The 26,573-nt window shown below is 51.5% G+C and overlaps 2 protein-coding genes across 2 annotated transcripts; one reads left to right on the top strand and one right to left on the bottom strand.

The window, feature by feature from the left end:
• Positions 1–5,918: 5,918 nt before the first annotated feature.
• Positions 5,919–11,696, top strand: LOC129136082 (minor allergen Can f 2). The gene is made up of 6 exons (XM_054659345.1): positions 5,919–6,086; positions 7,110–7,246; positions 8,295–8,368; positions 8,617–8,724; positions 9,753–9,848; positions 10,737–11,696. Exons 1-6 carry the CDS (start codon positions 5,976–5,978, stop codon positions 10,754–10,756), a joined length of 546 nt encoding a protein of 181 aa, XP_054515320.1. The 5' UTR covers positions 5,919–5,975; the 3' UTR covers positions 10,757–11,696.
• A 4,022-nt stretch (positions 11,697–15,718) lies between these two features.
• On the bottom strand, positions 15,719–18,577 carry GLT6D1 (glycosyltransferase 6 domain containing 1). The gene is made up of 3 exons (XM_054658636.1): positions 18,552–18,577; positions 17,830–17,967; positions 15,719–16,438 (listed from the first exon to the last, which is right to left on the bottom strand). The coding sequence occupies exons 1-3, from the start codon at positions 18,575–18,577 to the stop codon at positions 15,769–15,771; spliced, it is 834 nt and encodes a 277-aa protein (XP_054514611.1). The 3' UTR covers positions 15,719–15,768.
• Between the last annotated feature and the right edge of the window lie 7,996 nt (positions 18,578–26,573).

The raw sequence follows: 26,573 nt of genomic DNA, 5'->3' as shown, positions 1-26,573 counted from the left end.
ACTTCCATCCTGAGCAGGAGGTGCTCCGGGGGTTCTGGGGGCAGGGTGTGTGGGGGCAGCCGATGTTCCCGAGGCCTGTCCTGGAACCCTGCCACCCCACAGCACACTGTGCACTCCATGGCACTCTCCAGGCGGAGATGCTGAGGCACAGGCCTCCTGCTACACGGGGAGGTGGCAGTGAGGGGGCAGCTGAGTCAGGCCCGTCGTGGGCACTGCACTGAGAACTCACAGGGCTCTGAACGTGCTGACAGAGGGAGACCTGCAGAATGATACCCCTGGAGAGGGCAGGAACCGCAGGACACTGACCCTCACTCCTCTGGGCTCCCCTCGGGTGTGACCTGCAGAATGATACCCCTGGAGAGGGCAGGAACCGCGGGACACTGACCCTCACTCCTCTGGGCTCCCCTCGGGGTGTGGGCCACCTGAGACCTCCCCACGGGCTGGCCAGGGTCCAAGCAGGGCTCAGAACCTGGGGCCCTCGGCCAGGCCTGCCTACCGTGTTCCCCACAGCCACAGACCCAGCAGCCCCAGGTAGGAGAAGATGCAGGGAACCCCCACCACCCCCTCAGCGTCACCCGTGGCCAAAAAGGGGCCACACCAGGCTGGCCAGCCCAGCTGGGGAGGGGGTTCAGAGTCAGCGGCCCCCAAGACCCCGGCCCAGAACGTGACATGAGAGAAAGTGCACACCCACCCTGGGCACACCCGGCCCCCACCGCTGCTGCAGCCCAGGACCTGGGGACGAGGGGCTCAGCAGGGCTGCCACAGGCTGGACACCAGGCCTTGCTGCCTCCAGGTGGAGGGGCCATGACATTCCGTGAAACTCGCTGTCACCAAGGGCCATCACTGAGGGCGGACGCGCCCCCGCGTCTGTGTTTCATGTCAGACATCAAACTCCTGGAAAACGGCAGCTCGAAGACCTCCTGCTCCTGCGTGCGACAGGGGCTCTGATGGCCGCCCACCCCGCCCCCAGGTCTCCACTTCCGCTCCCCCTCCTCCCCTCGGACAGCCCAGGGCTGAATCCCTGCACCCAACCCCTTCCCCCTGGGCTTCCCTACTGCTTATGGCTCCCCCCAAGCCCTGAGCCCCCAGGGGGGCCTTGATAACAGGGCTCAGGGCCGCCCATCTGAGCTGCCCTGGAAGGTGGGATGGCAGCCCTCGGCTCCTCCTGGGTGAACCCAAGGCCAGCGACCTATTCACGCCCCAGGTGACCCTAACAGTGCCAGCTCTAGCAGGCACATCTCACAAGGAAGGCTGCTTCTGTTTTAGAAAAAACAAAGTGCGTGAAAGAATTCTACATGGGAGAAGACACCCAGGGGACTACACTTTGATCATGAGTAGAAGTGACCGTGGCTCCCAGGTGGCTCACATGGGGGTTGGCATGAGCTAGTTGTTGATGTAAATGTGACCTGGCGGGAAGGTTCCAGAAGGGGCAGTGAGGTGAGGTGGGGCAGGAATGAGGAGATGACACCACAGAAATTCAAAAACCCCGAGCAGTGGCTCCGCAGCTGTGCGTCTCAGACTCCCAGGGTCCCGCACACTCGGGCAGGTCCCCTCCCCACCAGATCAAAGTCCGAGACAGGCGGGGTGGTTGGGGGGAGGCCGCTGCGGGGAGGGGCACGCCAGGGTCTGGGGTGCACATAAGATTTCCCTTTGGGAATAAAAGTCACGGTTGGAAGTTTGAGGAACAGAGGCAGGTGAGCTTCACGCTCCTGGGTGCTCCATGGACGGGTGTCCTGTTAAGCCAGGGCCTGGGCTGGGTGAGCCTGAGGCAGAGAGGCACTGAAGGCAGGATTTGCTAGAGTTAGGAAGGTCCTTCCGCCCCCTCCTCCATGCGTCTGGCCTGCCATCCTTCTGACCTAGAGAGACACAGAGAAGGAGAGACAGAGAGAGAGAGAAACAGAGATGGAGAGACAGAGAGAGACAGACAGAGAGACAGAGATGGAGAGACAGAGAGAGACAGACAGAGAGACAGAGATGGAGAGACAGAAAGAGACAGACAGAGAGACAGAGATGGAGAGACAGAGACAGGCAGAAAGAGATAGACGCAGACAGAGAGACAGAGATGGAGAGACAGAGACAGACAGAGATGGAGAGACAGAGAAAGACAGAGATAGAGATAGAGGCAGACAGAGAGACAGAGATGGAGAGACAGAGACAGATAGACAGATGGAGAGACAGGCAGACAGACAGAGATGGAAAGACAGAGACAGAGAGACAGAGATGGAGAGACAGAGAAAAACAGAGAGAGAGACAGAGATGGAGAGACAGAGAGAGACAGACAGAGAGACAGAGACACATGACGTCAGTGGCCTGGGTCTGTGCCTGTGGTTTGATCCTGGGCTCCAGGTGCCCATCGAGGACTGAGCTGTGAGGGAGATGGGGGTCGGGGCTGAGCCAGCTGGGAGGGGCAGGGCACACTGGGGTGGGAGGTGGATGGTGGATCCCCACATCTGTGAGCTGTTCCATTTTCTGCCATAGAGAAGGGCAAAAACGATCTCACTCTCATGGCTCTGACTTTGCCATGACTGACACGGAAAATCACAAGGGAGGCAGCCTCCCTGTGGCAGAGGCCCGAGGTAGGTGCTGCTCGACCCCTGGACAGGAGCACTCATACCGGGACAGTGGAAGGAGAAAAGGAACAGAGTCCAGGGGGGTGGGCTGTGAGGGTCAGGGGCTGGAGCCCCCTCCCACGGGCTGGTCTCCCTCCATGGAGAGGCCAGGGTACCCTCTTCACCTGCCATCCTGATCACAGATGGTTTTGGTCACCTGTGACCTCCCTGGCACCCCACCCCCTCAACCCCATGCACCACCTGGTGCAGCCCTGGTGGCCGCAGGAATGGCTGCGTGGGTGAGCGTGGGCAGCAGGTACATGAGACCCGCACACCTACAGAAGGCATCAGGAAGGGACAGCGTTGGGGGCCACTTGTGTAGCCTCGGGTCTTGCTGGGACCTGAACTGTAGCAGGCTACGGGATGACCACACTCCCCAGTAGGAAATTCACCTTGACAGCACGTGTGCCGAGAGGCAGCCAGGAGACCAGGGGCCGTCTGGGATGGGTTTGGCTGGTCCAGGGCTCTGCAGAGTCTGGGACTGGGCTACTGCTGCTGTGGGCAGGGCTGGGGGGTCACTGAGCTCCAGCAGGGACTTCTGCTTTCTGCTTTAACCCACACCAAGGTGCACAAACTCCAGCTGTGGGTGAATGGACCCCTGGCCCTGTCCACATCTGCTGCTCTGGGCCAGCGGCCTTTTCCACCAGAAGGGACGGGGTCTTGCTCCAAGGATGGCCCTCCCGGTGCAGTCCCCGGTCCACTGGGCCAGAGGCCAATGGGCGGTGCTGGTTAAAGATGGCTGGTCCAGGGTCTGGCCTGTCAGAACATCCAGGTAGGAAGGGAATCTGCAGACCGAGGAAGACCCTACTCTCTCTACCCAGGTGTGCAGGGCTCACAGGGCAGGTGGGGACCCTCCAGAAGCTCCCACTGAGGTCTCAGGAAGAGCCACAGCCTCCTCCCACCCCAGATGGCATGAAACTGGCACCCGGTCTTGGTGCCCCCTGCCTTGTCTCCAGTCACCCCTTCTGTCTGCCCCCTGCACACATACACTTGCACACACACACACCCCTGCACTCACACTCCTGACTTCACACTTGCACACACATCTGCACTCACACCTGCACGCACCCCTGCACTCACACACTTGCACATACATCTGCACTCACACCCCTGCACTCACACCCCTGACCTCACATTTGCACACACACCTGCACACACATGTGCACACTCACACACTTGCACATGCACACCCCTGCATTCACATCCCTGCACTCACACATGCTTGCACACACACCCTACACTCACACACACCTGCATACACACACCCCTGCACTCATACACTTGCATACACACCCCTGCACTCACACACACACCCCTGCACTCACACACACCCCTGCACACACACCCCTGCACTCACACTTGCACATACCCCTGCACGCACATACACTTGCACACTCACACGTACCTGCACTCATCCCTGCACCCAGATCTCAGGCCAGCACCCAGACACCAGGGAGGTTGGGAAGTAGGGGAAGGTGCCCAGAGGCAGAAATCACAGACCCAGGGCAGCAGCTGGGCCCTGGAAGGTCCATAGGGAGCGCTAGGACCCCCTAAGGCCCAACCAAACAGGCAGACTTGAGGTTGAGTGTGGCTGCTGTTGAGTGACATCCTGCACCCAGAAGGAGGAAGAGGGATGGAGGCCAGAAGCTGTCGCACTGCGCTGAGCCCTGCCCAGCCGTGGCCGCTTCTGGAACCTGCATGCGGAGCTGAGCCAGTGCAGGGTGGGGCCTCCCCAGGGCCCCAGGGGGTGTAGGCAGGATGCAGGATGCTGTATCGGTCCCCGGCCCCTTGACTCAAGCATGGCCAGCTCAGCGCTGGAGGGTGTGTGGGAGCTCAGACTGAGTCAGCCATGGGCGGCAGCTGCTGTGTCTTCCAGAACATAGGGGATGGGCCCGAGGTCTCCTCAGGCCCACCTGAGTCCCTGTGCCTGTGGCCAGGGGTGGGGAATGAGACTTCATCTTCTAGCCTGGCCATTACCAAGGCTGACCTGGGAGAGCTGCCTCACCCTGGTCTGCTGATGGAAGCCTCCAGAAAGACCCCACAGATCAGGCCAGGCCCTCCCCAGCCAGGGCTTCGGAGCCTCCCTGATGGGCTGGGTGCATTTCCTGTAAACTTAACCGGACCCTCAGCCAGGACCTCTGGCTGGGAGCTGACTTCACAGCGAGCTTATGGGGAGCAGGCACTCAACTAAGCTCTTTCCTTTATTACCTGACTCCGTCCTCGGAGCACCCTGCACAGACCATGGCATCCCTGCCCGCTCTCTATCTTTGGAGAGAAAACAGAAGCTCAGTGGGTGGAACTTGGGACTGGCCACATTCCATGGTTGGGGGGGTGGCAGGGCGTCACTCCTAGAGCTAACCCTGCAGCACCAGCCCAGAGTAGCCCCCCAGTGTCCATCTAAGAACCCTGAGGCCAAGCCAGTGGTCACCCTGAGGCCAGCTGTACTCCCCACACCAGACTCCAGACTCCCTGGAAGCTGGGACCTACAGCAGTCAGGCAGCCTCTCCTTGGCCCCATGCAGGCCCAGGCAGGAGGAAGGAGGGCAGGGCGGGGGCGGGGTACAGAGGCAGGTGCCACATTCAAGGGCTGGCAGGCATCTCTGTGCGGCTGCAGCAGGGAGGGAGGGAGTGGGGAAGGGGTAGACCACAGGGGCTTTGTGGCCTGGAGATCTGCACTTAATCCAGATGGCAAAGGAGGACCCAAAGACGGGCAAGCAGGGAGCACCTGACCCGACCCCACGCTGGCCTGTGGACACACAGGGGCAGGAGGATGGGGCAGGAGAGAGGCTCATGGTGTGGCCTGGGAGTGGCTCCAGGGTTGGAGAGAGGGGGCTAGTGGGAGACGTTTGCAGTAAGCAGGAACAAGGGACAGACGCCCCGTGACGAGTGCCTGGCGTGTGCCGAGTGCCATCCCAGAGCTGGTCTGTGTCACCCCCTCCACCCTCCCCACACCCGGGCAGGCCCCACCGTGAGCATAAGGTGAACAGAGATGTGAGAGTGATCCTGGCATTCGTGGCTCCAGCAGTCGGTGGACAAACACACTGGGGGTCAGGGGGCCTGGGGTGGAGGGACTGCAGGCCCGAATGAGCCCACGTCCTCCTCTGCCCTCTTCTCAGCCCCCCTCAGGCACAGGCCTCATCCCAGAATCCAGGACAGACGTGCAATGCAGTTAAACTGCCCCGACAGCCACTCCACACCCAGTCCAAACAACAGCTTCGCATCACTTTGGACATGGGGCGGTGCCCAGAGGCGGCGTCATTCCTGGGGTGGGATTGCGGAACTTTTAGGTGGTGGGTGGGACGGTGGGGTGGGTCTGGGCAGCGCAGAGGAGGGAGCTGGCTAGGGATGCTCTCCCTTCCCCGGAGTCATGGCCCTGGAGAAAGGCCCGCTCCTGCTGCTGGCCCTTGGCCTGGGCCTGGCGGGTGCCCAGAAGGCTCTGGAAGAGGTGCCGGTACAGCCGGGCTTCAATGCGCAGAAGGTACGTGTCATGGGTCCAGTCCCCAGACTCAGGCCTGGAACAACGGCTTGAGTGTCACATTGAGGAGGTGCAGGGGGTGGGGCAGACAGGGGGTGCCGAGGTTCAGGTCCTGCCTGACCCTGCAGCAGCTCTGGAGGGTGAGCTGCACCTGGGTCCAACCCAGGCAGGAGCAGGCTCTGTCCTCCCGCGCAGCCAGCACCAGCGGCCACTGATTAACCTCGGGGCCTTTCCCTCTCTCCGGGCTGCGGAAGCTACAGCACAACAGCAGGTCGCAGGAGAAGGTCGCAGGAGAAGGCTGCAGGGCGGCAGCCGGAGAAACAGAGCGCCCAGACACTGGGCCCAGACAGGGAGCAGGGTCCCAGGGGACCCAGCCGAGCAGGGGAGGGGTTCACCCTGGGTGACACGAAGAGGCCAACCCTGGATACAGGGAGGGTCCCAGCTCCTCCTCCCTGTGTGGCCCCTGGGGTCCTGGTGCTGCTGGTGGGAGTGCAGGGATGGAGGGACACCCGGCACAGCACCAGACCCTCCCCTCTGCCCTCCCTGACCAGGGGAACAGAGCTTGGACCAGGCAGAGGCAGGGGTGCAGGGCTGAGGGAAGTGGGGGCAGCAAGTGGGGAAGGGGACTGGACAGAGACCTGAGACAAGGGGACGGGAGGTGACTCTTCCCAAGAAGTAAGCACAGCTTATCTTCCACCTGGACCCACAGATGGGCATTTGCCAATAGAGACCAGGAAGGGGGAACGTTTGCCAGTGCAGCCCCCTGGGAGGGGCACGACCACCTGCTGACCATGCTCAGTGCCGAAGCTGGGGCCTGAGAACCCAGAGGGTGGCCTGCTGGGGCTACACAGCCGGGCACTAGCCAGCCTCTCCTGTCCCGGCCCACGCCCCTGCAGGTGGAGGGGGTGCCACACAGCTGGGCACTAGCCGGCCTCTCCCGACCCGGCCCACACCCCTGCATGTGGAGGGAGTGCCACACAGCCGGGCGCTAGCTGGCCTCCTCTGCCCCGGCCCACACCCCTGCAGGTGGAGGGGCGCTGGCTCACCCTGCAGCTGGCAGCCAACCATGCAGACCTGGTCTCCCCGGCCGACCCCCTGAGGCTCGCTCTCCACTCCATCCAGACCAGGGACGGCGGGGACGTGGACTTCGTGCTGTTCTGGAAGTAAGCACGGCTCCTGCCGCCCCTCTCAGGCCCTCATTCTCAGACCCGGGGACCCCCAAGCAACAGTGACAGTGTTCAGAGCCAGAGGAACACATCACACCAAGCTGAGGCCCAAGACCCCGCTCCAAGAGGGGTAAGCTCGGAAGCTGCCAGAGGCAGGCGGGCAGGAAACACACAGCCCGGCCCCGGACGCAACGTCCAGTCCCAGCAGACACGCCCACTGGGCCACGGGCCTGTGTTCCAGCTGTGAAGGAAGCCCGGGTCTGGAGTTTTAAATGTGCGATCTCCAGTGTTTGAAAGTTGCCTCATTCCCAACATCCCTCTCCCAAGGACCACAGCCACCCTGGGCCCACGCCCCTTCTGGCCCCGATGTAAGCCAGGGAATCCCAAGGACCGCTGCACTGTCAGCAAAAGAAAATCGGCCCTGGGGACAAGCTACGCTGAGCGCAGTGACGCCGACAACAAGCTTCCGTTATTCCGCCTGCACCCACAGCTCCGAAGGCAGTTAGACCCACATCCTAGCAGACGCTCAGTCGTAGACACACCGCGCGGTGGCCTGCAGAGTCCCAGGGGTTGGTGGGCACCCACCCCAAATGAGAAACTGAAGACCCCGGAGCAAGGGGCATGGGAGTGAGGGGGGCTCTGTCTATGCACGGAGGCAGGAGCATGGGGGGACAGGCAGGACAGTCAGAGTCCCAGTCCCCAAAACCTGGAGCTCAGAGCCAAAGCCAGACTGGGACCAATCCATTCCAGGAGGCTTGGTGTCATCCCAGAAGTGAGGAAGACTCCACTTCGTCACTCCAGTCGCATCCCCAGCACCCCCTGGGCATCGCCACCTCCTGGCTGCATGACCCTGGTGCCTGTGCCAGGACGAGGCTGCCCTTGAGCCTGGGGAGCTGACGCCCCGTGGAGGACAGGAGGGCTCTCAGCTGGTGGCAGCCACAGTGTCCCCTGGTGGCGAGCCCTGAGAGGGCCACCACGTCCTGGGAAAGGGCAACAGGACACAGTTGGAGGCTGACCAGGCCCTGGTTCCTTTCTCTTTTCCCAGGGGAGAAGGGGTGTGTAAAGAAACAAACATCACCGTCCATCCAACCCAGTTGCAAGGCCAGTACCAAGGCTCGTGTGAGTGCCCCTGTCCGGGATCTGGGCTGGGCTCTGAGTGGGGAGGGGCGAGCAAGGGACGCTCGGATGTCCAGTCCTGGCCGCAACACTCAGAAGGGGTTGTTGGCTTTGGGGGAAGACCGGGTGCTGGAAGGAAGCTGTGCATCCTCTTGGTGGCATTGCAATGTCCACAGGGCATGGGGGGGTCCAGGGCCTGGGGGATGGAGGAGAGAGGCATCGTGTATCACCTGGCCCGGGGTCTCCAACAGTTGAGGGCGGCAGCATGCACGTATGCTTCGTCAGCACCGACTACAGCAACCTCATTCTTTATGTGCGCTTTGAGGATGATGAGATCACCAACCTGTGGGTGCTGCTGGGTAAGTGGCCAGCTCTCCCCAGCACTGGCAGGTGCAGTGCCTCAGACCCCAGACATGAGGGCGGTGCTGCTGGGTAAGTGGCCAGCTCTCCCCAGCACTGGCAGGTGCAGTGCCTCAGACCCCAGACATGAGGGCGGAGCTGCTGGACACTCCCGGCTCTGTGCAGAGACTTGCTGTCCTGTCTGGGAGGGGGCCTTCTGTGCAGAGTGTTCTGAGGGCACAGGCAGCCTTGGGCCGAGACGCAGCTGAGCTCTTCCTCCGACACATGCCCCTCAGGGAGGGTGTCCCCACGCAGGACGTGCACTGCGGGCCTGCTACAAGGCGGGCACTGCTCTGGGCGCTGCACTGGGAGCTTGAATTATCAGTGGATAAAACTGAGAAAACACCTTCCTTGTCTTCCTCCTTATCAAGCAATGTCTCGGGGTCCTGGGGGGCTCCTGAAAGTAAAAGCACCATGAGAGAAGGGCTCGAAGGGCACAGGGGATGGAGTGGGGGACATCGAGGGGCTGCAGTGTCCTGAAGATGAGGTGGAGATAGACGGGGCTGGGGGCATTTCAGGGCAGAGGATCAGCCGGAGCCCGAGCCCAGGATGGGGTGGGGGAGCGGGGCAGCAGCAGCCGAGAGGCCGCAGGGCCGAGAAGGTCAAGGGGGTGGGAGGGGTGGCACCGGGGTGGGAGGGGTGGCACCAGGCCGGAACTTGGGACCCTCTGGGGGTCTCCACTGAGGCAGGCCAGGCCTGACTTCCTCCTTCCAGGGGCATTTTACCTGCCGTGCTCAGAACAGACCTGTGTTTAGAGGAGGCAAGGTTGGGGCCAGTGCAATCAGAGCTGGCCGGGCCTGGGAGGTCGCAGAGGGGGTGCTGCCGTGGTCCGAAGAGCCCCCAGCCTGTGTCGTGGCAACTTAGTGGTGGGGTGGCCGATGCCCAGGGCCTCTGCCTCCCCGTTGTTCTCCGCAGAGGAGGAGGAGGAGGACAGAAAAGACAGAGGCTCCAGGCCTCAGCCCCTCACTGTCAGCCCCTCTGATTCCAGCGAGAAGAATGCTGGAGGACCCCAAATGGCTGGGAAGATACTTGGAGTACGTGGAGAAATTCCACCTGCAGAAAGCCCCGGTCTTCAACATAGATGGTGAGCACTGCCCCCCAGCCACATCCTGGAGCCGGACGGGAAGAGGGCCTGAGGGTCTGGGGCCTCGTCTTCCCCGCCAGCGCCACTGAGGGTATAGCCCATCCCCACTCCCCTTACGGCCAGGCCTGTGCCGGCTGCTTCAGGGGCTGCCGGATCTTACCAGCCCCACGTGACACGATGATATGGGTCCAATGCCGTCTCCACTCTACAGATGTGGCTCAGAGACATTCAGTAACAAGGCCAAGTTGCACAGCCAGGAGGAGGAGCTGGAAGGGATCCAGATCTCCAGCCTCCTGAGCCAAGTGCCCAGCCAGCCTCTCCCCTCTGCTGCCTCCCAACGCATCATTCAGTCAATCAACAAACACACGGGCCAGGCCTGTTCTGGGAGTTTGGGATTCACTTAGAACAAGACAGACACATCATCCAGCCCTAGTGCGGGTTACATTGCAGCAAGCATTGTAATTACCTGATTTGTTAGAGGCAAGGGCTATGGGGGTGGGAGTGGGGGCTAGAGCAAGGTTTGAGGAGCATGACCGTGCTGTGTGAGCACGGGCAGCCAGGGTGGGTGGCCCTGAGATGAGGTGAGGGAGGAAGGCTCCCTGGAAGATGGGTCATGCAGATGGAACAGGAGCCAAGCAGAGGAGGGCAGGGATGAGATCCAAGGCTGAGAGGGGCAGTGGGTGGGGCCTTGTGGGCCCCCAAGGGGACTGGGTTTCCACAGAGCACAGGGCCCTGGCAGGACACAGCCAACATGGGGAGGCAGAAGGCCCAGTGATGCCAGTGAGGGATGGCTGTTTTTTGCTATGTGATTGATTTGCTGATTGATTGATTTCAAAATGAATGAGTGAAGTCCTCAGAATCACCACCTTTTTCTTTTCTGCTCCACAGGCCCATGTCCCCCACCCTGAGCCTAGGTCTGGCAGTTCTGGAGTCTTCCTGCCTGGGCCCCTCACCCCTCTGCTGCCCTCAGCCTCCCTTCCACCTCCTTCACCTTGGCTTGTGACCTGGACTGTCCCCAGGTCCCCCTGGAAGCCCTTTTGCATCTCAGGGACTCAAGGAAGCTCCCCAGCTGAGCCCAACCCTGCCTCTCTCCTGGTCCCCTCCCCTGCTGGGAAGGCCTCTTCCCTCTGTGCGTCTCCAGGTCCTGCCAACCACCTGCCAACCAACAGCCAGGGGCCAGCAGTGTGCCCCAGCCTGGCCCGTGGGCTTGGAGCACACCCAGGGTGGTGAGGAGGGGGCACATGGCCCCCTGAGCTCCTGCCCGCAGCGCCAGAGGCCTCCAAAACTTATACAATGAGTGGAGCACTGTAGTCCCAGGTGCCTCCGATGCACCACCCCTCCCCAGGGCTGCTGGGGTGGCCCTCAAGTGTCCTTCAGGAACATGACCCCACGGAGGCTGTTCTCAGACTCCAGCTCCCCTCCACTGTGACCCACCTCACCTGGGTCTGCTGGGGACCCTCCAGAGAGGTGGCCTCCATGCTCCGTGAGCAAACGCATATGTCCCCACTGAGGCCCAAGAGCCCTAAGTGAGCCCAGCTCCAGACCCTGCTCTCTGCAGAAGCCCAGCGGGGCTGCCAGGTAAACAGACGGCTGTACCTGTGTGGCAGGTGAGACCAGCCAACGCCCACTCCTCGGAGCCCAGGATTCTGAAGGGCGGCGCCCACTTCTGCTCCCGGTGAACCAGGGCCGCCCATCGGCAGGGCAGGCTCTGAGGAAATTGGGTCAGGGACTCAATACTTGTCATCTGGAACTCCCAAGACAGGTATGGCCAGAGGCTGCCCCGAAAACGCCTCCAGTGAGGCCTTCTCCCCCTTCTCCCCCTTCTCCCCCTTCTCCCCTGTCTCCCCCATCTCCCCCTTCTCCCCCTACTCCCCTTCTCCCCTTCTCCTTCTCCCCCGTCTGCCCAGTATCCCCCTTCTCCCCCTTCTTCCCCTACTCCCCCTACTCCCCCATCTTCCTCTTCTCCCCTGTCTCCCCCTTCTCCCCCTACTCCCCCTTCTCCCCCGTCTCCCCTGTCTGCCCAGTCTCCCCCTACTCCCCCTACTCCCCCTTCTCCCCCTACTCCCCCTACTGCCCCTTCTCCCCCTTCTCCCCCTACTCCCCCTTCTCCCCCTTCCCCCTCTACTCCCCCTTCTCCCCCTACTCCCCCGTCTCCCCCTTCTCCCCCTTTTCCCCCTACTCCCCCTTCTCCCCCATCTCTCCCGTCTCCCCCATCTCCCCCTTCTCCCCCTACTCCCTCTTCTCCCCCATCTCTCCCGTCTGCCCAGTCTCCCCCTTCTCCCCCTTCTCTCCCTTCTCCCCCACGTGGGAAAAACACAATGGAACGAAATCCAGAGCTGGCAATGAAGCTGGTGACGAAGCCCCATGGTTCTCCTGCAAACCAACAAGCCCAGCTGGAAAAACACAAGGAAAAACGACAATCACAAAGCACACGTTTAACAAGAGGTTTATGGAATTTGTAAGACCATAAAAAATAGCCTTTTCTGGGGCCCTAAAATGACCGGGATAAATAGCGACGTGAGAGTGCTGTGTCTCTCTCAACATCGTAGAGTTGATAACCTCAGCTTCACCCATAGACTTCAGCAATTCAATTACTCTTCCAGTGGGATTTTTCCCCAAACTGCAGATCTGAATCTAAAATTTACATGAAGGAACAAAAGTTTGGAAACATTTTTAAAAGAAGCCTCATGCAGATGGATCTACCATTCTACCCTAATATAAAACAGCAATGATGAGAAGCATGTGACATTAGCTCGGGGCAGAACAACAGCAATGAAACTGGGTATCAAGTCAAGGAATGAACCCGAATATATACAACAACTTCATAGACAGTACAAATGGCCTGTCCTAAAAAAGCATTATTTATTCAATAACTAGTGTTGAGGGAAATGGGCAAGACAGAAAGGGGGAAATAAGATTAGCTATCTCACCCTACACATTACCTTAAAATTCATTCCTGATCAAGTCTGAATAAAAGGAAACCTTGAAACTTCTATATTTTCTATAACTTGAGGATGGGGTGCCTACACAGACAGTATCAACACCACGGGAAAGGATGAGAGCTTTAAACTCGGCTCGTCAAAGACATCATCAACACAATCAAAATGGAAAGAACAATCTGAAATTAACATTTGCAGCAAATGTGACGAAGGGTTCATATCACATATGTAAATACATATATAAATCAAAACTCCTTGAAGGGCCGGGCATGGCGGCTCATGCCTGTAATCCCATCGCTGTGGAAAGCTGGGGGCCAAATGATAGCTTGAGACCAGCCTGGGCAACATAGCAAGACCCTGTCTCTACAAAAAAACAAAAACAAACAAAAAAAAACCTTAACAAAAAGCAGCCCCAGACAAAAAGAAAACAAAAAGATAAAAGAAAAAAAAATTAGCTGGGCATTGTGATATGCGCCTATAGACGCAGCTACTTGGGAAGCTAAGGTTGGCAGATCCCTCGAGCTCAGGAGTTTGAAGCTGCAGTGAGCCATGGTATCACACCGCTGCACTCCAACTTGGGCAACAGAGTGAGATCCTGTCTCTAAAAGAAAAAAAAAGCACTGAGCAAAAGATAGAAAAAAAAGGATATTTGCATAGATCAAAAGGCTGATTAAAAGAAGGTTTGACTTCATAAGTAGTCAAATAAAAAAAAAGAGAGGTTATTTTTGCTCATCAAATTGGCAAAATTAAACTTCTTTTAGAAATCAATTTAGCACCCACCATGAGGGAGGCACACGCTGGCTGGTGGGGACAGATGTTGGCTTTTCCGGATGACCTGGTTTCTAAGTCTCCTAAGCAGGCTTGCCTTGGGACCTGGAAGTTCTCAACATTGGCAAGCTTACCTGTTGTTCTGCCATGCAAATCAAGACATTTACAATGCTTTAATATTGATTCCATAATTTTTAAAGATAAAACTTCAGAAGCCTTCTCAGTAAGTCTTCTAGCCTTATCCATAAATTGGCAGGAAAAAAAAATGTTTTGTTTAGTTCAGTATACCCCACCCTTTCCAGATCAGGCCCAGGTAATTACTAATACTGTATATATAGGGTTTGTGGCTAATGTAAGATCTATTTTCATCCTTTTGAAACTTTCATAGATTTTTTTTAAAAACTGAGAGCTACTCTGTGAGATGCAAGAATGAGTCTCCGAAAAGATCACCTTCTTTTAGTCAAAGGAGATGACAGCAAAAAAGAGGGAGGGTGAGCTAAGCCTTGACAGATAGGTTCTTTAAGATGGTCCCTGGCATGAGCTGGGCATGAGGGGGAGGCTGGGTGACATAACAAAGGGGACCCTGAGGTGGTAGCCCCAGGTCTAATTCTGAACCCAGGGAGGCTTTTCTCAGCCTCCGTCTTCCATCCCAGGAAATGGTGGTCAGCGCTCCTTGCAATCTGGTGTTTGAACTGCTGTTATTTTTGGGACACCTACTGGAATAGTTTGCTCAGGCCACCGTAAAAGAGTACGACTGACTGGGCTGGGCAGCGTCAACAACAGCAATGTGTGTCATCAGAGTCCTGGAGGCTGCAAGTTCCAGATCAAGGTGTTACAGGGTTGGCTCCTCCTGAGGCCTCAATCCTCAGCTTGCAGACACCTCTTCTCCCTGTGTCCTCATAGTCGTCCCTCTGTGTGTCTGTGTCCTCATCTCTTAATCAGGACACCAGTCCTGTGGGATTAGGGCCCACCTCAGTGACCTCATTTTACCCTAATGACCTCTTTAACGGCCCTATCTCCAGACACAGTCACATTCTGAGGTACGGAGTTAGGACCTCAGCATAGTAATGGGGTGACACTTACTAAAGCTGTTCATAGCTGCCACTGCCCACGGACTTAGGAACAGTCTCCCTGTGTGACACACAAAGCGTCTGGTGGAGATGCTGGCTCCCTGACCACCACAGAGCTCAGGTGACCGTCTTCCCTGTCACTTTTAGCACCCTGAACACGCACTGCTAGCACACAGCCTCAACCTCTGCCAGAGTGTGGGCTGCCAGGGACACAGGTGTTCCAAACTCTTTTCTATCCCTGTCTGCATCTGGCGAGCACCTTTACTGCTGAGCTCAGTAAATATCTTTTTTAAAAAAATAAAATACCTACAGATTTTTTTTTTGAGATGGAGTTTCACTCTTGCCACCCAGGCTGGAGTGCAATGGCTCAAACTACAACCTCCGCCTCCCAGGTTCAAGAGATTCTCCTGTCTCAGCCTCCCGAGTAGCTGGGACTACAGGCGCCCGCCACCACGCCCGGCTAATTTTTTGTATTTTTAGTAGAGATGGGGTTTCACCATGTTAGCAAGGCTGGCTGGTCTCGAACTCCTGACCTCAGGTGATCCGCCTGCCTCGGCCTCCCAAAGTGCTGGGATTACAGGCATGAGCTACCACAACCGGCCAATATCTATAGCTTTTTAACAAAAGGAACTGAATATCTCACTTTGAAACCGTAATAGTAAGATGTGGCTTTGGCTGGATTCCTCTAGCTCACCTGTGTTGAATCACACACCGGACAGACTGAGACAATAGGCGAGGTCGACCACAAGCCATACATATCCCAGTGTGGAAAAACACAGTGACTACTCAGTGAGTGGCCTGGCATTCATTTTTTCCTTTGCGTGAACTACTTTTCCATTTTATGAACGTTTTTTCTCAACTAGAGTCTTTCTCCATTAAAAATATTCATTCTATGTCAAATGTATTTTCACATTGTCTACAATACATAGATAATAACATTACTGCGTATTAACATTAAGTAATTATCCTTTTATTCTTTATCCTACATTAGCCAAATAAGATGGCTCAAAATGGCAAGAAGAAACATTTATTTGGGAAGGATGTAAATCTGTATGTCTCTAAAAAATGGAAGGTCTTAAGACTTCCCTCATTGATAAGAAATTGCCGTGATTCATTTATTCGTCATAAACCTCATGGCGTAATTCATAATTTCCTCTGGGAATCATGTGCGACCTTGACGTATTGGATCTGTGGAGGAGGAGAAAATGCAAGATCCCAGCTGTATTCTGGTGATAACAGCTTGGTGGGTTTATTGAGGTAAAAATATTTGTTAAGGTGATTTTCATAGGTGCTATTGAGTCCATTTTTGATGTCATGAATAACTCTGTTCAGATATTCTTTGATGAAGTCTAAAATATTATGGGGTGTGCCACCAACCATCAAGCTGCCATAATAGAAATCTCCCTGTCCAAACGGGATGCAAGCTGCTGAGGTCAGCCTCCTCTCGTAAGGGAAGTTCTTGGTGTTTCTGAAATACCACCAGGCGTGGAGCTGGGCCACCAACGGGCCCAGGGTCTCCACCCCGACCTCATTCTGGAAGACCTGGTTGGCAGCCATGCTGAAGAGGAAGTCCACCTCGTCCCGGATGTGACTGGCGATGTGTTCACCCAGGCTCTTCACATGCACCAGGGGGCCGTCGAGCCACCACCTCTCGGTGCCCACTTTAAATGCTTTGAACGTTCGAAGAGGACTGGGCTCTATGTCAGGCAGCTTGAAGAAGGCGTCCACCATGATGTAGAAGATCGCTCGGTAGCCTGTCATGAAGTGCTTATTTGCGGAGTGTAGGAACGGCCTCAGGTACTCCTCTGCAAACCTAAGAAACACACACTAGGGAAGAAACTTACTTTTCTCTTTTTTCTTTTCTTTTTTTTTTTTTTTTTTTTTTTGAGATGGAGTCTCGCTCTGATGCCCAGGCTGGAGTGCAGTGGCGTGATCTCGGCTCACTGCAACCTCCACCTCCCAGGTTCAAGCAATTCTCCTGCCTCAGCCTCCCAAGTAGCTGGGATTACAGGCGCCTGCCACCACCCCCAGGTAATTTTTTTTTTTTTTTTGTATTTTTAGTAGAGATGGTATTTCACCATGTTGGCCAGGCTGGTCTCGAACTCCTGACCTCAGGTGATCCACCCACCTCGGCGTCCCAAAGTGCTGGGATTACAGGCATAAGCCACTGTGCCCGGCCGACACTTACTTTTCTAAACATGATCAGGAGAAGAGGCGGCTGAATGCACTCACATGGGTGTGTCTGATGCTAAGGAACTTGGGATGTACAAGCGTGGAGGAGTCGGGCCCACAGCTTCAGCTGAGTTGGTGAGTGGGAAGGAATGTCCTGATCTGGAGGGCCTGAGAAAAGCCACCATGTTTTGGAATGGCTGTTGTGAAGAAAGGGAGCAGGAGCTAAATGGGTATGAGTCAAAAGGTTCCCACTGGTGTTAAGGACTCGGCCATCGACAGAGAAACCCAGCACACCTTTTGTACAGGACAGCCAGAAATTGAAGGAAATCATGTTTATAGTAGACCATCTCCAAGACAAAGGGCCTTAAATCGGCTTAGGTCAGCAAACTACAAAAGAAACAGGATATACTAGGTCCCCACTATAAATAGCCAATGCCTGCTTGTCGGCCTCCTGCCTTAGTTGCCCTCACCCAAACCAAAAAAGTTTAGTCTAAGATAAAACTTTACTAGTCTGCAAAATAGCTCACTTTGTCTGTTCTTATCAGCCTGCTCAGCTACTTAGGTCATAAGTCAGATACTTGAAGAGCCCCTGAGCTCACTAGGATTGCAATGCATTGTGGGCTGCAACAAAATGCAGCAAGACCACCCTAAAGAAAACACCTAAAGCCCCTGCCCAACAACAAATAGGCGACGTCTGGGAAGATTGTGACCCCAAGTACTCAGCCTATGAGGAACTGGGGGAGGGACCTGTGCACTAGCGGATAAATTGCAGTTGAAACTGTGCTGGGTGTGCCTGCCCATCAGACATCCGATCTTGCAAGACTGTCACTAAAAGTCTCACTTTCACTGTTCTCCAGGTCTCTGAGTCCCTTATTTGGGTTTGGACAGGTAAGTTTGTTTCTCCCCAGAAATCGTGGCTATTGTTATCACTAATTATGCTTAATTATGGTTGGCTCTTTGGAGGTTAAAGGCTCGTGAATGCTGATCCACGTTTTCCCAAAATAAAAAAGGGCAAAGGTGAGTGGCACCTACCTGCCAGTAGCAAAGACGGCCAGGCCCACAGTGATATTCTGCCTTCTGTAATGTTTTTCCAGAACCCGCCTGTCAAAAGTCCCTTCCCATAGGATGGGAGCGAGCCAGTCTGTTTTCGTTATAACATCAGGGCGTTTTCTGTGGAACAAGAACCAAGTTAAACACGGAGTGCTTTACTGAGGTGCCGGCAGCAGGTGCCGAGCAGTAATGCCTAATGCTTAGAGAGCACCTAGTGCGCGCCCAGCTCCGTGTTTGAGTGCATTATCCCACTGGATTCATCCTTGCAACGCCCTATGCAATGAGCGCCACCACCCCTGATCTCCACGTGGGGAACCAGAGGCACACACGGTTGAGTAAGTTGCCTGACACTGCAGTTAACACGTGGGGATGCCATATCCAGCCCACCTGGCTCCTGGGTTTGTGCGTTCCTCCCCCAGCCACTGCCTTTGAGCCCAGGAGCTGCCTTTTCCAAGCTCTGACTACAGCTCAAAATTAGGCAGCCAGGAGTCAGAACACTCTCCAATCATTCGCTGAAGCCAGGATGGGAGGCAGGAGATCACCTCCCTTACACAATGCCTTTATTTTTCCCTCCTTCTCTGCTTTATTTTTCTCTCTCCCCTTTTCCTACAAGTTTCTGGGGATGCCCTTTTTTTCAGCATTTTTCAGACAATCATAAATTGTCATTAGCTGGGTTTTATTTCACCCTATATATTGTGACTTACTTTCCAACCTGACTCTGGCATAACATTGTAAGACAAGGACGAAAATCAAAATGTTTGACCCCCAAAACATGTTTCTTTGCCATATCTTGAAATGGCCCTGTAAAGTTGTCCTTTGTGGGGGAAAATTTGCATCTCTAAATAATCTGAATTAATATAGCTAGATCTTTTACTTCCAGGCCCTCCCAATCCTAAAGAGATTAACTAAAAGTCTAGCACCTTTTAAAGATCTGAATAGGAAACATTTGCCATCTATTGTCTCTAAGGGCAGCCACTACAAGACTCTAAAACAACCTTGGTCTCCACAATCTTTTATCTTAACCTGAATATTTCCTTTCTATAATCCCAGGTCTTTAGACAAACTCAACCAATTGTCAACCAGAAGATGTTTAAATTTACCTATAACCTGAAAGCCCCTGCTTTGTCCACCGTTCTGGACCAAAACAATGTATTTCTTAAATGTATTTGATTGATGTCTCATGCCTCCTTAAAATGCATAAAACCAAGCTTGTATAAAATGTATAAAACCAACCGCCTTGGGCACATGTTCTCAGGCCCTCCTGAGGGCTGTGTCATGGGCCATGGTCACTCGTATTTGGCTCAGAATAAATCCCTTCAAATATTTTACCAAGTTTGACTCTTTTTGCAGACACTCCTATCCATGCTCAGTATCAGTTTGGGCTATCTTTATTGCTCAAATTAATAGGACAATTTGCTGAAGTCCGATTTGCTGAAGTCCAGGAGTATCCCCTTCTACCCCAGAGAATCCCTGATCTCCCAACATTTGGTTGAGATCTGAGGTTTCTTTTGCTGAGCAACTCCTTTTCTGGAGTTTCAGCTCGATTCCAACAGGGAAGGCGAGTTTGGGACTTTTCCTGTTTCTGAGACAGTAGAGAGCAGTCTTCAGCCTGGGCCCCATTTCTAGGTAAGTAGCCGAATTGGAGTTTTGTCTTGAGAATTCTCCCTCATGCCTAAAAGTTAAGATTGACCACCACCTGGTCTTCATTTCTGCTTCCATTAGAGAGCTCAGTAATCATATTGCCAGAAATTATAAGTTCCTCTTCAAAGCTTCTTTGGTCTTTCTTGCTCTGTACACAGCCCTTCCTGCTTAATCTGTAATGAGCACTTGTTTTTCTGCTTGATCTGTAACCTGCAAACCTCTTACTCTGTAAACAACTCTTCCCACCTAGTTGGTAAGGAACAGCCTCTCCCTTCCCACATAATTGGCCTTATTCAATTTCAAACACTAGCCAATCGGGTCAGTTTAGACTGTGCAGTCCAACTCCAGCCAATGGGGAAAGGACACAGAAACAGGAACTGCATTAGGGGTAAAAACTCCTGCCCTCCCAGCTCGGTGTGCTCTTGTGATTGTGACTGATGCAGGCAGCACCCTTCTGCAGAAGTAAATGTGCCTTGCTGAGAAATTTTCTGCCTCATTTTCTTTGCAGCACCAAGCATTTTTTTCTAACAATATAGTTTGGTTTCATTGTCGTTTTGGTCTTTCTCCCATTGGATTTGACCATCTCTACCTGACTTGGTCAAATCTGAATGAGAATTCCACACTATGGGTAACAAGCCCTCTGGATTGGCTAAAATTCCTTGAAGCTGCAAAAGAGAAAAAAAAAAAACATTCACTTGATTTCTCTGTGTGCTTCCTTTCTTAAAAAATTATTCTTTTATTTTTCTTCCACCCTATTTCTCCCGAAAAGGGGAAGCCCTTTTGCCATCTTTGGTACCAAGTGAAAAAAATGTCTACAGAAGGGTTCTAATTGAAGCGGCATTGTTGTCTGGGGTAAATACCTGAGGTTCGTCATCTCACACCAGGGAAATCGAGGATGCAGACACACAAGAAGTGAGTTTAAGATCAGAGGCTTAATAGGCAAAGGAAAGAGAAAAGAGGATAGCTCTCTCACCTGCGGAGAGAGAAGGGCGTCTGAGTGGGTCTTCCAGGTCCTTGGTGAAATGCACAAGGTTTTATAGACGAGCTTGAGGAGGCGATATCTGATTTACATAGGACATGAGAGACTGGTCAGACTAGGCATGCCATTTGCATAGTGCACAAAGAAGCTGGCTGACCCACCCTAATCTTTTATTATCCAGATGGGGTCTCTACCTGGCCGGTGTCATATTGCCTGCCTTTTACCGCACAGGTGGCGACCAAGAAAAGGGAAGGGGGATCCTCCATGTTGAACAGACTTGGCTTCCAGGTATCCCTCTTCTATCACCACAGCTGCTAGCATTTACCTATGTAAGCTTTTAGCTTGTTTATCTATACTTGCAGCTTGATTTTTCAGGCTGCCTTTTGTTAGGAAAGAAATGATTGGGGCCTGCTTTTTATTAAAAGGAAACCTTGCTGAGGACTCTCTTACCCTCCTTATCTGCCTGAATTTCTTTCTCGCTCCTGTATCATAATGACTTGGATCCTTAAATAACTCAGAATAAAGGCACCACTCACCCTGTGCGGGGGTGTTCTGCTTTCTGTGTGGAGTTTTCAGAGTCATGGCAGGTTTTTCTTAGGTCTAAAGTTCTGCTTTCCTGTATTGCATTACCTGACTTCTTTGACTTTTAGAGATACCAGAGATTACTCTGTACTGTGAGAGGATTTGACCTTGGTGTGTGTCATGGCAGATGAGAGCTACAACGTTAGGGAAGGCTGAGGACAGTTTACAGGAAATGGTCATTACTACAGGGGGCCACTCATTGCACATTTAGATCAGAAAATTGTGCGTGCTTTCTTGGCTGTGTTCCTTAGAGGGCTCCACCCTAAATCCAGTGACCTAATCAAGCTCCGCTGAAAATACTACCTATCAAACTAAGCCACTTCAATAAAATTCTGTGTAAAGGAAATTTATGTCTTTAAAGGAAATTTCCATTTTGTAAGGACATCTCTGTGTCTGCGTCTAAACCACTAGGAACTTTAACTAAGGGGGAGACAATGGCTTCATTTACATAACAGACCTTGCCTTTTTTAGATCCAAGTCTGTGCCTTTGAGATGTACATTTTTTACCTTGCTTCACCTAAGTCATGTATTTGGAGATGTAAATTTAGAGTTACCTAGTTCACAATTTTTTAAGACATGGAATAGATAATCAAGAGATTAGTGGTCTAAAGTAGGGAAGAAAAAAACTTTGAAAACAGGCAAGTGAAACATTTTAAATCTCTAAGATTTGCCTCTGTCTGGGTCTGTTAAGTCTGTGTGTTTATGTGTCACATGGAAACAATATTTCACTACCAATCATATGAAAGAGCTCTAATTAGTTGGCTTAAAGAAAAGTAAGTGTTTGCAGACTAATAGAAGCTAGCCCAGAGGCCTTTCAGCTCACATGACTTTAGTAATCTTTGGTAAGATTAATTTGGTAAATGTAATCTCACAATTCTCTCCAGTAATTGAAAATCTTAAAGTCATGTTGTGTTAAATTAAGTCATCCTAGGTTTTTTGCTGGAAATTAGGGTTTCTAAGAGAATAGGAAAGTAAGATGCATTTTTGGTGAAGTTTATTTAAAAAACATGAGGATGTGGTTTTTGCTTAATGAAACATATTTTTTTTTTAGTTTAAAGGACCTTTCTGCTGGTGTCGAAGATAAAAACCACTATTCACATCCAACCGTTCTTTTGTAAACTGATGAGTTTGCATTGGTACCTCCTGGCTGGAATTCCAAGGCAAAAGCTATGGGACCTTTATTTGTGTGTGTGCACGTGCACACGCATGCACATGTGTGATTGTGCGAGTGTGTGTGAGTGTGCATGTGTGTGGTGTGTGTGCGAGTGTGTGTGCATGTATGTGAATGTGTTCATGTGTGTGTGCGAGTGTGTGGTGTGTGTGTGCAAATGTATGCATGTGCATGTGCGAGTGTGTGGTGTGTGAGTGTGTGTGCATGTGTGTTTGTGTGCATGTGAGTTTTGTGTGTGTGAGTGTGTGCATGTGTGGTGTGTGCATGTGCGAGTGTGTGTGCAAGTGTGTGCAAATGTGTCAGTGTGTGCATGTGTGAGTGTGTGCATGTGGTGTGTGTGCATGTGTGCTTGTGTGTGCATGTGTGTGAGTGTGTATGCACGTGCATGCTTAGGTGCGTTTTTGTGTGCATGCATGTGTTTTGCTTTGTGTTATGACCACAAGGTACCAAATTGGCTTAAAAAAAAGGAGTGCTAATAAATTAAGTAAATAAGTGCAAATACTTTTCAAGTTCATATGACTTCAGTAAATCTTTAATAAATAACCTAACTTTAAAATAATTGGTAAAATAAAATTAAAAATGTCTTCAGAATTGTCAACATACATTATTATTTAGATTTATTGGTCTAATATTGTTAATTTAATAAAAACAGTAAATCCTGAGTTATTGGCCAAAAAATTCATTTATTTAACCTTAAGATTCTTACTTAGGTAAACACCTGAAATTCACTGGCTATAAAAATGGTCAACAAGGAAATAACTTTAAATGATGACTGTAAGCCAAAATATATCTGAGACAGGTCCCAGTGAATTTAGAAGTTTCTTTTGCCAAGGTTAAGGACATGCCATGTGAGCCCCCAAAATCTGAGACAGGTCTCATTTAATTTAGAATGTTAATTTTGTCAAAGTTGGGGACACGTGTCCACGACACAGCCTCAGGAGGTCCTGATGACAGGTGCCCACGGTGGTCCAAGCACAGTTTTGTTTTATGCATTTTAGGGAGACATGAGACATCAATCAATATACGTAAGATGAACATTAGTTCAGTCCAGAAAGGTGGGACAACTCGAAGCTGGGAGGGAGGCTTCCAGGTCATAGGTAGATAAGAGATAAATGGTTGTATTCTTTCGAGTTTCTGATGAGCCTCTCCAAAGGAGGCAATCAAATATGTATTTAACCCAGTGAGCCGAGGGATGACTTTCAATAGAATGAGAGGCAGGTTTGCCCAAAGCACTTCCCAGCTTGACTTTTCCCTTTAGCTTAGTGATTTGGGGGGCCCAAGAGATTTTCCTTTCACACCCATGACGCAGCCTCAGAAGGTCCTGATGACTTGTGACCAGGCTGGTTGGGCCACAACTTTTTCACACATTTTAGGGAGACATACGACATCAATCAATACATGTAAGATGTACCTTGGTTCAGTCCAGAAAAAGCCAGACAGCTGGAAATGGGGCCTTCCAAGTCATAGGCAGATGCAAAGATGTTCTGATCAGCAGTTGGTTATTACCTAAAGATCTGAAATCAGTAGAAAGGAATGTCTGAGTTACGATAAGGGATTGTGGAGACCAAAGTTTTATCACGCAGATGAAGCCTCCAGGCGGAGGTTTCAGAGAGAATAGATTGTAAATGTTTCTTATCAGACTTAAAGCGTCTGTCCTCTCAGTCTGAAGGTCTGTGTTGATGGTAATAAGGTATGTCCAACTCCCTCTTCCCATCTTGGCCTGAGCTAGTTTTTCAGGTTAACTTTGGAATGCGTGTGGCAGAGAGGACAGGTCCAATCGGATGGTTGGGGGGCTTACAATTTTACTTTTGGTTTACCTGACTATCATAATTTTCATAAGCAATCTAGGTAAACTATTAAAAATTAATTAATTAAGTGTAATGGACTAAATGCTTGCAAATAAACATCATAGAATTTAAAATCTAAAGTTATAGTAAAATAATATTTGTTAAATGTCTGTATCGTTTCCAATTTTTTAACAAAAATTCGATTATAGGAGAAAACATTTTTCTGAAAAATAGTGTGTTCTTATGAAAAGGAAATAATTTTTGTCTAATTCAAAGGCTATTTAAAGGTCATTTTTGAAACAAGGTGTATTAGTCAGGGTTCTCTAGAGGGACAGAACTAATAGGATAGATATATACATATAAAGGGGAGTTTATTAAGCATTAACTTACACGATCACAAGGTCCTACAGTAGGCTGTCTGCAAGCTGAGGAGTGAGGACAGCCAGTGTGAGTCCCAAAACTGAAGAACTTAGAGTCCGATGTTCAAGGGCAGGAAGGATCCAGCACAGGAGAAAGATGTAGGCTGGGAGGCTAGGCCAGTCTAGTCTTTTTATGTTCTTCTGTGTTTAATTTTTATTTTTTATTTTTTTTGAGATGGAGTCTCGCTCTGTCGCCCAGGCTGGAGTGCATTAGCACGATCTTGGCTCACTGCAAGCTCCACCTCCTGGGTTCATGCCATTCTCCTGCCTCAACCTCCTGAGTAGCTGGGACTACAGGTGCCCACCACCACGCCCGGCTAATTTTTTTGTATTTTTAGTAGAGACGAGGTTTCACCATGTTAGCCAGGATTGTCTCGATCTCCTGACCTTGTGATCCGCCCGCCTCAGCCTCCCAAAGTCCTGGGATTACAGGCTTGAGCCACCGCACCGGGCCTGCCTGCTTTTTATTCTGGCTGTGCTGGAGCTGATTAGATGGTGTCCACCCAAATTGAGGGTGAGTCCGCCTCTCCCAGTCCACTGACTCAAATGTGAATCTCCTTTGGCAACACCCTCACAGACACTCCCAGGAACAATACTTTGCATCCTTCAATACAATCAAGTTGACATTATGTATTAACCATCACACAAGGTAAAAGGAACCAGTACATAAGAGAGATATAAAGAATGTTATAAATATGAAGAGGTATTTTTGGTAAGAAGGGAAAATAATTTTATATGAGAAAAAATCTTATGTGGTAATTTTTTTGTCCTAAAATGACTGGTTATTTAAGAAAGAGGGATGTTTAGGATAAAACATGAACTCCAAGCATATTGTAAATGGTTTGTGTAAGTGGTAATAAGCTTTACAAAAAGGGAATTTATGAAAAAGCTTTACATAATCAAGATGGTTCTAATTAAAAGGAAATTACAATAGTCTTTCTAGAGGTTGGGTTTTGATATTAAAATACACTAATTAAAGAATTGGTTAGAACAACAAAATTTTCTTAAGGTATTGATTTACTCAATAAAATTACAAGAGATTTTAATTTTTTTAATGCAAAAGTTTAACTTTTATTGCATCTCACTGTTTTCAGCTTTCTCTCCCCTTCAAGAAGGCCTGAAATAAGTTTCTCCTGCAAATTACTCATCATCTCCAGTAACTAGTTTCCTCAGGTTCTAACTGCTGTTGTGGCCTGATGCCACAGAATATTTTATCTTAAGGATCTCAGCCAGGCACAGGGGCTCACACCTGTAATCCTAGTACTTTGGGAGGCAGAGGCAGGCAGCCCTCATTAGGTCAGGAATTCAAAACCAGCCTGATCAACATGGTGAAACGCCATCTCTACTAAAAATACAAAAAAATTAGGCAGGTGTGGCTGGCACCTGTAATCCCAGCTACTTGGGAGGCTAAGGCAGGAGAATTGTTCAAACCCGGGAGATGGAATGTGCAGTGAGCCAAGATCACGCCACTGCACTGCAGCCTGGGCAACAAAGCGAGACTCCATCTAAAAAAAAAAAAAAAAAAAAGATCTAAAGGAAGTGTTTTCTTTCAATATAACCTTCTGTGCTCTTGGCTTCAAATTCTTCTATGAAGTTGGAAACTTTCATTTCTGACCCAGGACACACTCTTCCTATGTGTCTAACTAATTCAGGTCCTAGGAAAACTGAGATTTAAAAAAATAAGGTTACAGTATCTGTGTAACTCTAGGTATTGCTTTTAAAGACCTTGTGCCGTTAAATTACAGGGCTTTGACTCCGGTCTAGAAAGGACACAAAGCCTACTAAACCTTAAACACGAACAGCAGTTAAAGCCTCCTCTTCAGACCCATGAGATGACAATCAAAATAACCTGCATTCATGAGACACAGGACTGGATATTAACACTATCCAGCGCCTCTAGAAGAGGTGAGCACATGAGATTCTCAGGGCTGATTATGAGAGATAAAATTAGTTCGGAGTTTCTCTACAAATTAAATATTAATATCAAGGCCACACTGATGGAAGACCAGCATAAAAGCCCCTTGGAAAAACTGGCCCCATGTCACTGACATCTGACAAGTAAAGACTGTCACTTCCTGACAGATCTAGGAATCCCAGAAACTGTCTGTGGTCTGTGTCTTTCTCCAGAGATGACTTTGAGGGCTTCA

This window comes from Pan troglodytes, chromosome 11, assembly GCF_028858775.2.
Source record: "Pan troglodytes isolate AG18354 chromosome 11, NHGRI_mPanTro3-v2.0_pri, whole genome shotgun sequence".
Lineage (NCBI taxonomy): Eukaryota > Metazoa > Chordata > Mammalia > Primates > Hominidae > Pan > Pan troglodytes.
This window is presented reverse-complemented; position numbering and strand designations above follow the sequence as displayed.

What these genes read in the sequence shown, in the direction of transcription:
- LOC129136082 (XM_054659345.1), top strand. Translation starts at nt 5,976, where the DNA reads ATGGCCCTGGAGAAAGGCCCGCTCCTGCTGCTGGCCCTTGGCCTGGGC. An exon ending in CGGGCTTCAATGCGCAGAAG is followed by an intron (nt 6,087 to 7,109) that starts GTACGTGTCATG and finishes ACACCCCTGCAG; the next exon opens with GTGGAGGGGCGCTGGCTCAC. An exon ending in GACTTCGTGCTGTTCTGGAA is followed by an intron (nt 7,247 to 8,294) that starts GTAAGCACGGCT and finishes CTCTTTTCCCAG; the next exon opens with GGGAGAAGGGGTGTGTAAAG.
- GLT6D1 (XM_054658636.1), bottom strand. Translation starts at nt 18,577, where the DNA reads ATGTTATGCCAGAGTCAGGTTGGAAA. An exon ending in TGCCAGAGTCAGGTTGGAAA is followed by an intron (nt 17,968 to 18,551) that starts GTAAGTCACAAT and finishes CTTGTTCCACAG; the next exon opens with AAAACGCCCTGATGTTATAA. An exon ending in GCCGTCTTTGCTACTGGCAG is followed by an intron (nt 16,439 to 17,829) that starts GTAGGTGCCACT and finishes TGTGTTTCTTAG; the next exon opens with GTTTGCAGAGGAGTACCTGA.